The 11193-nt window shown below is 42.2% G+C and overlaps 1 protein-coding gene across 1 annotated transcript in view; it reads left to right on the top strand.

The window, feature by feature from the left end:
* Positions 1-3260: 3260 nt before the first annotated feature.
* Positions 3261-11193, top strand: part of LOC116068390 (serine/threonine-protein kinase MARK1-like) — a 10795-nt gene continuing 2862 nt past the window's right edge. The window contains exons 1-2 of the mRNA XM_031337815.1: positions 3261-3794; positions 9153-9209. Coding sequence (XP_031193675.1) covers positions 3495-3794; positions 9153-9209 — 357 coding nt within the window. The 5' untranslated portion in view covers positions 3261-3494. The remainder of the gene's footprint in view (positions 3795-9152; positions 9210-11193) is intronic.

Here is an 11193-nt window from a genome sequence, read left to right as displayed (position 1 = left end):
GAGATGGAGCGGGGGTGAGATGGAATAGGCCCGGAATGCCACTCTGTTTGGTGGACACAGACTTGATGGTTCCTGGTAGTTCACTGCAACATCTATAGTTTACTAACATATCCTTTAATGACCTCTGCACGGAAATTCAGTGTTTGCTTTCAAGACCTGCTGAGCCCACTCTATAAATAGAACTTTTGGCTTATTTAAAAATTATATAGTGATTTTTAAAATTTGCTTTGTCATCTTTTGAGTGTTTTGGTTTGGTTATTTAAATATTAAAATAACATTTGATTTGTAGCCCTTGGCTATAAGCAGAAAATCTCAAATGCAGAATGGATTTAATACAATGTATGGTGAAAGTACGTTCTAGGTCAGATATTTATTTAACTGACTACTCTCATGTGGCAGAGCTTTAGGATACATATGTTGCCAAGATAACTTACGAACTGTGGATTCAAGTCTCTGTTGATCTGTGAGTTACGGTTGAGTTGATGGAAGGAGGCAGAGTCCATGTGTAGTATTGAATACAGAATGGACTTTGATGTCAAAGGGTCACAAGAAGACTAATGTTTTTAATGTTGATTAAATATCGGAAAGTGAATTTTATCTCCTGCACTTTTCTTTTCTTTTTTTTTTTTAAAGACTTATTTATTTATTATATGTAAATACACTGTAGCTGTCTTCAGACACACCAGAATAAGCCGTCAGATCTCATTACAAGTGGTTGTGAGCCACCATGTGGTTGCTGGGATTTGAACTCATGACCTTCTGAAGAGCAGTCAGTGCTCTTCCCCGCTGAGCCATCTCACCAGCCCTCCTGCACTTTTCTTAAATGAGAGACACTTGACTGGTCAGGACTTCTTCAAAGGGTGTTTACTTTGTATGGAGTTACATCACTGAACAATAAAAACTAAATAGTTAAAGGATGTGCTTTAAAAGTTCAGAAGATATAGCAGTTGAAAAACAAGGAAACTAGGATTATTTTACTGATTCATTACATTTTTACTAATTGATAGGAAAGTGTTGCATGGAATTTTGTAAGGAGCCTTTGTGAGAGTGAGGTCGGCAGGTGTGTTTGGCAATGCACTTTGTGTAAACTGGAATGAGAAGGATTTGTTTTGTCCAGGCAACACATTTTACATCACTTCTCAGATTTCTAAATGTTTATTTTAAATACTGAACATGTGTAATTGCTTTTAAGTTATTTTACATATTAAATGTCTTAGTAAATTTGCTTTCTCCAAACCCTTTTTCTGTCCTGGGAATATTCCAATGTAGGTCTTCCATTTGTTTCTTGGCTTGTTCATTTGTTTCTCTTTTGTGTTGCTGAGGACTGAGCAAGGGCCTGTGCTGGGCAGGTGCTCTACCACGGAGCTCTATCCTCGTCAGTCAGTCAGCTCCATCCATGCTGTGTCAGTGTAGGTTTCTGATGTGCTGGGCTACTACATAATGACTTGGTTTCTGCCTCTTAGCTGTGCACGCATACAAATCCCTTCTTTAAGTGTAGGAGCCCTGAAGGGCACTTTTACTTCAGTAGACTTAGGAATTATGTTTGTTTGTCTATTTACATTGCAGTGATCCGAAATTTAGAGATAAGGCTTAGGCGCGCTTTGATATAAGAAATGCTGGGCCTTTAAAAGCCAGTGGGTACCTTTTGGCTTTTATAAAAGTCTGCCCCAAGGCTCTGCATGTACGAGCCGATTCAACCACTGATAGCATATACAGCCAACTCTGTAGTGGGGCTGAGGAAGGGGGCAGCATCCGGAGGGGCAGTGAGGGGCAGTGCAGAGAGACCGTCCAAACCTGCTGCCTCTTGATTCCAGGAGAGTAGAGTTTAAGTTTCACAAAGTCATGATTTAGTTAACAAAAATAAGCATGGTTCTTTGGCAGTGTATCTAGGATCTTTTTCTTGACTTTTTAAATCTATTGCTGGCAAGGCAAGGCAGGGAAATAAAGCACTGTTTTTTTTTTTTCTCTGCAGTCTCCAAATCGTCTCAGGTTGACTGTGATGTGCGCACTAGTGAGCGCCTGAGTCAGACCGAGGCCACTTTGCCAGGGCCTCTGGCTGACTAATGACAGAGCGAGGATCTTCGGTGATCTGAAAGTGGGGTTCTTCTAGGGTTTTTTGAATCATGGCTAATTGAGAGAAGCATGTTAAAGTAGATGTGGGGTCTCCTGTAACACAGTATTTATTCTTCCTTTTGTTCATGCAAATAATACTTATAAACACTTAAAGGGTACTTGTCTAGCTGTGAATGTCAGGTTAGCAAAGCTAGCTGGCCGTCCAGATCACATTATAACTGGTGAAGCAAAGCTTTGGCAAGAGTGTGAGAAGGGCAAGGCGGAGGCAGGCTGTGTCAGAGTTAATACTGCAGTGCGCTAACTGGAGTTAACCCTGCGGACACACATCCAGAGGCAGCTGCTCTGACAGCCAGCTAGAGCATGCCTTCACTTCTTGTTCTCCGTGTCCCGTTATCAGTCACTCAGTGCTTCATAAAACGCCGTGTCCCACATTGTAGACACGTTAGCTTCATCAACACACATCCATTACATATTTGATTGTTCATGGTTTACTTACATGCTAGGGTTCATTTGCATAAATGTCATATATCTGTGTACTTAGATACAAGTGTCATGGATTGAGTACTCACTGCATGCTACTCCAGCAAGCATATGCATTGTTTCATATAGTCCTCACAGCATCTACACAGACTCTGGATAGAAACAGACTCTCTATGGGGTTAAAAAGTCTTGCCAATATCCTTTGGTATTAAGTATGGGGGCTACACCAGGGTACATCCCTAACTGTCGGATGGCTCCTTAAGCCTGAGACTGTAACTTGGCTATATTGTGTAAGCCCTTTTAAGCCATCCTCTGTTTAATCTACATTATATATCTGTATTTTGCAGCTGATAAGGTCATAGAAAATAAGTCTCTCTGTTTTACTGAGGAAATATTTCAAGATTTTAACTTAAGATTAACTCTTCTAGATGATTACAGACTGCAGAAAGATATAAAGCATATAGAGGTATAGATGCACAGATTCAATAGAAAACTTCAACACTATTTGCTGTTAATGAGCTCTGCACATATGTGCTGCATGTCCACTGTGCTGTCATGGAGATGAAGATGCAGATGCATATATGGTTGCAGCTGTGATGGGGTCGGGGTAGCCAGCAGGTCATATCAGGCAGCAGAGTTCAAACAAGGGTGACAGGCTTCCATGTCATTTGTGAGGTAACCGCCAAGATGTATGAGGACAGGAGAGAGCAGAGGCCACATTCATAGTACACATAGTGCACACATAACAACTCATAGTACAGGAAGGATGGATGGAGTTGGGCCAGGCTGTGTGATGGAATTTAAGAGAACACTTATGACTGCTGTGTAATGGAGTCTGCCGCACACCAAAGCCAGATGTGGCTTTGCGCTGCCCTGTGGCTTCCCTTCGTTAGGGTGGGTGATAAAGAGTTGACTCTTCCATGTAACTTTGGAAGTAGAGAATGCATTTTCTTGGTTATTTAAAAAGGATTTCTATAAGTAATAAATTGCTACAGATTCTCAATTCCACATGTAATTCATTTCCTATTTCTGTGTTAATTTGTGACTTGTATAAACAGCAGAAAATGGTGGACCAAGTGATTCTTGAAAAGAAAAGCCAAAACTTGGCATTGTGTATATTGCTAACCATAATCAGTGTGTATTTACTGTCTGCTTTGCCCTTTGATGCAGGTGAAGTCTTTGATTACTTAGTTGCCCACGGAAGAATGAAGGAGAAAGAGGCCCGTGCCAAATTCAGGCAGGTATGGAAAGCGCTTCTCAGTTTTGTTTGCTGATGTTCTTAGTGATGTGCAGTGGGTTGGATCACAAACAACTTTGAAAGTGCATGGGATTCTTTAAAAGAAAAACTCTTCCTTCCACTTTTTAAGAATGGAAAATTCCTAGAACAGAAACCCATTTTTCCTGAATTTCACTTTAAAATAGTAGTTGCACATGGTTATTTTGAAATGACCATGAATGGTAACATTTAATACATTAGACTCAGTGTTTTACCTGTGAGTCTTGAAATCTCAGACCAGACCGAGGCAGAGAAGAAAAGCTCCGTCCCATGGTGGCAAGGAGCTGTCATCAGGTCCTGCCAGCTCTCCTGTGCATCATTGTACTATTACCTTCTGTGAGTAAATGTGGGTCAGTTTTAAAATTCACTTAAAGAATATGCTCAGTTTTGCTTAGCCATATGTGTGAGGAAAGTGCAAGAGTGGCGGGAGACAGAGGTCAGATGCTCACACTTCCAGTTTAGCATCACCGCGACTTACTGTAGAAAGGACAAAGTGCTGGGAGGGGATTCTTTTTAAACACGTTTAGAATTTTACTCTTAACTTTTACAACTGCATTAAGTTTACTTTTCTTTCTTTTACAAAACTTTTTAGGAAAAAAAAACTTACATATACAAAAATGGCACACCAAAGTTAACTGGACCCAAAGTCTGTTCATCTCAGTGAACTTCCCTGTACTGTTAGAGGAGCCTGTCAGAACTGAAGCCATGAGGTTTCACACTGCACTGTACACTGTCACTTTCGGATATATTTATGTACTTATCCACCACCACAAGTGAAACCTTCCTGGTACAGTTAGAACGAGAGGTACCTTTGTTTCTGTCAGGACCTGTGTCCTCTGCCTGCACCCAGCCCTTCCTCATCTCCTTACGGTTAGCCTTTCTCCGTCTCTTTTCTTTGTGTGCCCACATGTACATTTTTTACATAGGTGCATATATTACATATACACATAGATCCAGAATATGAGGAAGAACATGTGTGGTTTGCTTAGGTTGTGTGACTTCACTTAATTTTATACATCCATTTCCTTGAAAATGTTATCATTTTTAATGGTAATATTCCATTTTTATATACCAAATTTTCATAAACTGTTAATCTGCTGTTGGACAACAAAGCTGAAAAACTTAAGTATACTTTATAAATTATATAGAAATGACTAATGAATTTTGAATTGTCCATAAAATATACTGGAGTAAAGCTTCAGTGATATGTTATCTCCTAGACTTGCCCTTAGTAGTTTAAGAATTTTTATTTTAAAGTCGTTTAGCCCTTCGCCTGTGAACACTACACAGACTCTGCAGTTGAAGATATTCTGTAAACCGTCTATCTGGGCAGCGTCTCATGGAGGCTAACTCAGTCAACAGCCCTCATTATGGAGAGTGAAGACAGCCAGCTCCACTTTGTGCCCTGACCTTCCAAAGTGATTGTGGAGTGGCTTTGTTTTATAAGTCTCTGTTATTCAGGTAGATTCCTATAGTTATTCATAGTAGGTGGGGGGCCTATGACATGGCTCAGGGAGCAAAGTCATTTACCACCAAGACCAACTCCTGAATGTTATCCTCTGGCCTCAACACACGTCACACTCAGGAGCTTGCTGTAGCCTCATACACCAAGTGCACACAAAAATAGTGGATCTAGGGCAGTGAATCTTCAAGATCCTCCCTGCTGTACAGAGCTCTCTCCACTCAGTAAGCTTTGCATGCTTGCCTTTGAAAAACAAAACCAACAACAGTGGCTGTGGAAACAGTTGGTCATGGGGAAAGCAGCCGTGAGAGCCTGGGCTGTGCTCAACCCTTCCCTTACATTCTTTCCTATCTGGGTGGAACTTCATGCCCTCTGCTCAAGCACTCCAATTATCTCCCTCCTTGCCGATTGTTGTTAGCAGCAGATGAGCAAGAGCATTCTGGTTGTTGACGCGTGTCCCCTTGGGGTTACTTGTGCCTGCCCTTTGCCTTTTAGCCTGCTGGCTTTACTTACTTGCCAAAACCACGGCAACTATAGAAAGTTGTGGGTGAAGAGGCTTTGTGTTGTAAAAGTGTGCAGTAAGCCAGCATGGTGAATGGAAACAATAGAGTTTAGGTCAAGATCTGGAGCTCTAGCCCACCCCAGTACACACACACACACACACACACACACACACAGACACACACATACACACACACACACGCACACACACACACACACACGCACGCACACACACACCACACACACACACCACACACACGCACACACACACACACATATACACACACAGACACACACAGACACACGCACACACAGACGCACACACAGACACACACACACACACACACACACTTAAACACACACACATATACACACACACCACACACATATACACACACACACACACACCACACACACACACAGACACACACAGACACACACACACAGACGCACACACAGACACACACACACACACTTAAACACACACACATATACACACACACACCACACACATATACACACACACACGCACACACACACACCACACACACGCACGCGCACACACACACACGCGCGCACACACACACACACGCGCGCACACACACACACACACGCGCGCACACACACACACGCATACACACACACATTTGTGTTTATGATTTTTACATAAATGGTAAAAGAATGTACTACATTAACAAAAATATATAGATTCATGCCCTTGACCGTACTGTTTGGTATGCTAAAGACAATGCATAGTTTAAGATCATTTTAGGAACCATTGCCAGTACAATGCCTCTGCATTCCATAGGCTGTGAGGGTGAGCACACACACACACACACACACACACACACACACACACACACATCATAGTATTGGGGCTGCAGAAGTGGTCAGCAGTTAAAGGTGCTTCCTGCTTCCAGAGGACCCAGTTTAATTCCCTGCACCCACATGGTAGCCCACAAGCATCTGAACTTCCAGTTCCAGAGTACCCCATGCCCTTTTCTGGTCTCTGTGAGCATTGTACACATGTGGCACACAGACGTAAATGCAGACAAACACCTGCTAATATAAAATGAAAATCAATCTTATTTTTAAAAGTATAATATTGATTCCAAGGTCAAGGCGACTACTTAGAGAAGAGGAATTCCTGACCAGTTTATAAATCATTGCAAAGCTATTTCATAACACATGTGGAGCCTGAAGGTCAGTGCAGGCCTGCTTATAAATCCTGTTCTCAAGGCCCACAATGGAAGGGTCATAGAGAAGTTCCTGCATCCTGCTTGTGGGGGTGTTCTCAGGTGGCAGAGTCTGCTGTAGGCCAGTGTGGTGAAACATGGGCTTATGAGTGATGCTCATGTGGAAAGTCGGAAGCCACAGTGTCTCCATGCCTGACATGGCCCCTTGTTGGCAAACGTGTGACACTGCAAGTGCCCCTGCTGGACACTAGCTCCGACGTCATGGTCTGGGGGAAGAACACATGCTTCATGCAGCATTCTCTCATGTTAGTGTCCATTGTCAAAGCTTTGGAGCTCAGGAAGGTTCTTATTCCAGAACTGTCTAGAAACTGGTTGTATAGAGATGATCCTTGCAGTGTGAACTATGGCCTCTGGTCACACTTGGTAGCCAGACCACTGTGGCATTCAAATATGTGGCCTATACAAGACAGCAAGCACTGTTACCAGCAAATTTCTGTCACCCCAAAGAAAAGTAGCCTGGTCCTCTGAGCACTGTTGCCTATAGAGTATATCCAGAAAACTGTCCATGCAGATGTGTCTTGTGACTTACAGGCATAAGAGAGTGAAAGTCAACTCTTAGAACCCTTTGACGCACAATGCTCCGATTGTTCTGGTCTGCTGTGTGTAGGGACTCATACTTGAAGATGCTCACAGCATTGTCATGCTGCCCCAAACATTTAGTGCCCATGTAGTACTGCTCTTCTGGAATCCAGGGTCAGCCACCAGACTGTCCCCCAAAGCTTGATTCTGCCAGCTCTATGGATGTTACTCTCCGTCATTAACACATCTCATTGCTTTACCCCCGTTCTCCCATGCCAACAATCTTAACTGTTCTGTCCTTCAGGGCTACCCTCAACCACCAGCCCCTCCTTGGAGAAGCATTTCTGATGGCAGTCATCCTTTTCCATGGCTCCTCACTTCCCTGCACCCCACATCTATGATTACCTGGGTTATAGTCACTCACTCTCTTAATGAAACTGTAAGCTCTATAGTGTTCATGTGTGTACTCCCCCAGGAACAAGTACATGGCAGGTCTCCAGTAAACTGACTTGATTAAAATGAGTTTCATCGAGGTCTTTATTCATTGTGTGTTGGTAGTTTTGTTTTTTAAACCCACATCTTGTCGTGGAGCCATTTTGACATACATGCGAGTAGCTTTCTGGAATGCCACTCTCCCTGTGCTTTGGACCCTTCCCTTCATTCTGGTGGCACAGCAGACTTCATACCACTGTTAGACTGCAGCAATCTCTCTTCCATCTCCATCTGTGAATGGCTAACCTGCATCCACACTGGATTCACATTTAGCTGACCCCACAGCTCCGCACTAAAATGATCATCCTTTGAGGCACCAGTTATAATTACACATACAGGGTAGCTCCTTATCGATTGCTGTTGGGCTCTTTTAAAGAATTACCACAGAAAAGCTTATAATCTACTGCTTATTTGTATTTGAGGCCTTTACGTTGTTGGGCACTTCCCTGTCTGGCCCTTACCTCAGAGTCCTACACACTAGTTAAAGGCTGTGGCTGCAAAATGTGTGTGCACTGCACAGTACTTTGCCCAGCAGAACTAGGGGCAAGTGTAAGACTAACTGGTATCTTATTTCTTGATTACTTTTTTTCTTTTTGAGGTTAGCTTTTTTTTCCCTATTTCTTTATATTTGAGCAGAAAATCTGAGATGTTGTCAAACACTTGACTGATTAGTTCTGGATAAGTTAAGGGAATATGCCTTGAGTAAATGCGATGTAGTCCCAGACCACTCTGCATTAACTCCAGTCAGCCATCTTGAATGCTAGTTTACATGTGCCAACATTGTAGTGAACCCTTGTTCTAAACTACAAATGATATACTTTGACTCATATGATCAGAGAAATTTAACTTGTATAAACAATTTCCATAGATGTTGACCAAAAAATGGTAGTATGTTTTCCCAAAAGAATATTACTTCCTGTATTTAAATGTTTTCTTTCTTTAATATGCATAGTTTTCTAAATTAAGGGAATCATGAAATAGCTATTATCTTTAAAATCAAAGTTAGTACTTTATCCAAATTGAAAATGATAAATATTAAAATTAAGTATTTAATCAAAATAATTTTGACTTTTTATCCAAATATTTCTTTTAGATTGTATCTGCTGTACAGTATTGCCATCAAAAATGCATTGTTCATCGTGATCTTAAGGTAAGCTGTGCTTTTAAAATTAAAATGTAATAATAAGGGGGTTGGGGAGAAGGCTTGATGAATAAGGGCACTTGCTGTGCAAACATGAAGGCCTGTGTTCAAATCCCCTTAGTAAAAACCTGGTAGGACTGTGCATGCCCAGGAGAGCTCACTGGCTGGCCTGCCTCACTGAAACAGCCATGTCAGGTTCAGTGACTGATTCTGTCTTGAGGGAATGAAGCAGAGATGAGACAGCAGGATGCAGGATGTTCTCCTCTGGCCTCCACACAGGTGCATACGCCATGTTGTTATACACACACTTAAAATGTGTCATAGTTAGGGCTGCTTCTTCGATTACCCTATCCTGACTCAGTGGCCCAGGATAGAGTGGTTGTTGGTGAATTGCCACCATAGCTTATAAAGGTCACCGTATCCAGCAAGCACATGAGAATGTGGCATGGAGGTTTCAGAGTCAGAGTCAGAGGACTGGACTGCCTGTTCACGCCATAGTTTAAGTAGATAAATAGAGAATTCTATCCTCACAGAAAAATGATCAAGGTCCCATCTAGACAGAAGTAATGTCAAAGCACAGGGCACAAATATGTGCTTGCCGTGTGTAAGAACCAGAGTTCGTTCTTAGCACCAAAGTTCAAAATAAGAAGAGGGTTTAATGTGTTGATGTGTTGGTTAGGTCATTGTCAACATGACAGAAGCTAGAATCTTTTGGCAAGAGTGGCCCTCAAGTGAGAAAATGCCTTCATCAGGCTGGCTTGTAAGCAAGCCTGTGGGTCATTTTCCTGATGAATCATTGATATGGGAGGTCCTAGCCCACTGGGCAGTGGCACTCCTGGCCAGGTGGTTCTAGATGGCATAAAAAAGCAACTGAGTGAGCCCCGAGGAGCAAGGGGGTGAGCAGCATGCTGCACGCCCTCTGCTGCAGCTCCTGCTTCCAGGCTCCTGATTTGAGTTCCTCCCTGACTCTGAGCTGTGACTAGGAATGTGGAAGCTAAAAGCTGTTTCTGTCCATGGTGTTTATCACAGCAATAGCAAGTAAATGTTTGAGATGAGAATAATATGTATGGTAGAAATGGTTCTCGTCAAACAAACTTCAAGAGCTTGGGCTTAAGTGTTTCTGTTCTGTCTCTTTTGTTTTTTCCTGTCATCTTCATTCTCCAACATCTTACTTCTACTTTTCTTTTTAACTATTCTTATTGCTTTTATCAATTGGCATCAAACTTGGATTTTGTTTAAATGTACTGCCTTACACAGTGGTCAGAAATCTAATTCTGTATTCTGGTTCCATTCTTCTGGCCTGTGTACCCCCTGCTCCAGATGTTTGTATAGCAGTTCTTCTCTTGGAAGGTTTAGGGGGAAATCATTTCTACAACAAAAAGGATGGCTGGTTACCATTTTCCATTGTTTGATTTATATAGCTCAAAAATCATGTTCAACAACTGTGTGTTCAGTCCAGTCCAGGGGAGAGATAGTTCCCATATATCCCTGGACCTCAACATTATATACTGGTCTCTTTGGAGGCAATGTGGTTACTTAGATTTCTATCTAGACTAGCAGTTCTGACCCCTTTGGAGGTCAGATGACCCTTCCCCAGGGTCACATGTCAGATATCCTGCACATTGCATATTTATGTTAGGATTCACAGAGTAACAAAATCACAGTTATGAAGTTGCAATGAAAATAAGTTTATGGTTGGGGGGTCCCCACAGCATGAGGAAGTGTATTAAAGGGCTGCTGGTTAAGACCCACTGTTTTAGAAGCTTCTGGAGGAACTAGGTATGTCCACCCTACTACAGATGGCCAAGGAGACTTGGGCCCTTCTATCAGGAAGGCCTGTGTTGTTGCTCAGTCAGTAAGTGCTGATTTAATGTGACTCTCCCAGACTCCACATACTCATTTTCATCGTATGTGTTTCCACTTTTATTTGTTGGTTTCTCTTTCTTTCCTTCTTTTCTATTTTTTTTTCCTTTTTGGCAGGGGGTTGGGTGGT

The sequence above is a fragment of the Mastomys coucha genome, unplaced genomic scaffold (genome assembly GCF_008632895.1).
Source record: "Mastomys coucha isolate ucsf_1 unplaced genomic scaffold, UCSF_Mcou_1 pScaffold1, whole genome shotgun sequence".
In the NCBI taxonomy this organism is placed as follows: domain Eukaryota; kingdom Metazoa; phylum Chordata; class Mammalia; order Rodentia; family Muridae; genus Mastomys; species Mastomys coucha.
Note: the sequence above shows the minus strand (reverse complement) of the source record. Positions and strands in the feature narration are given on the sequence as shown.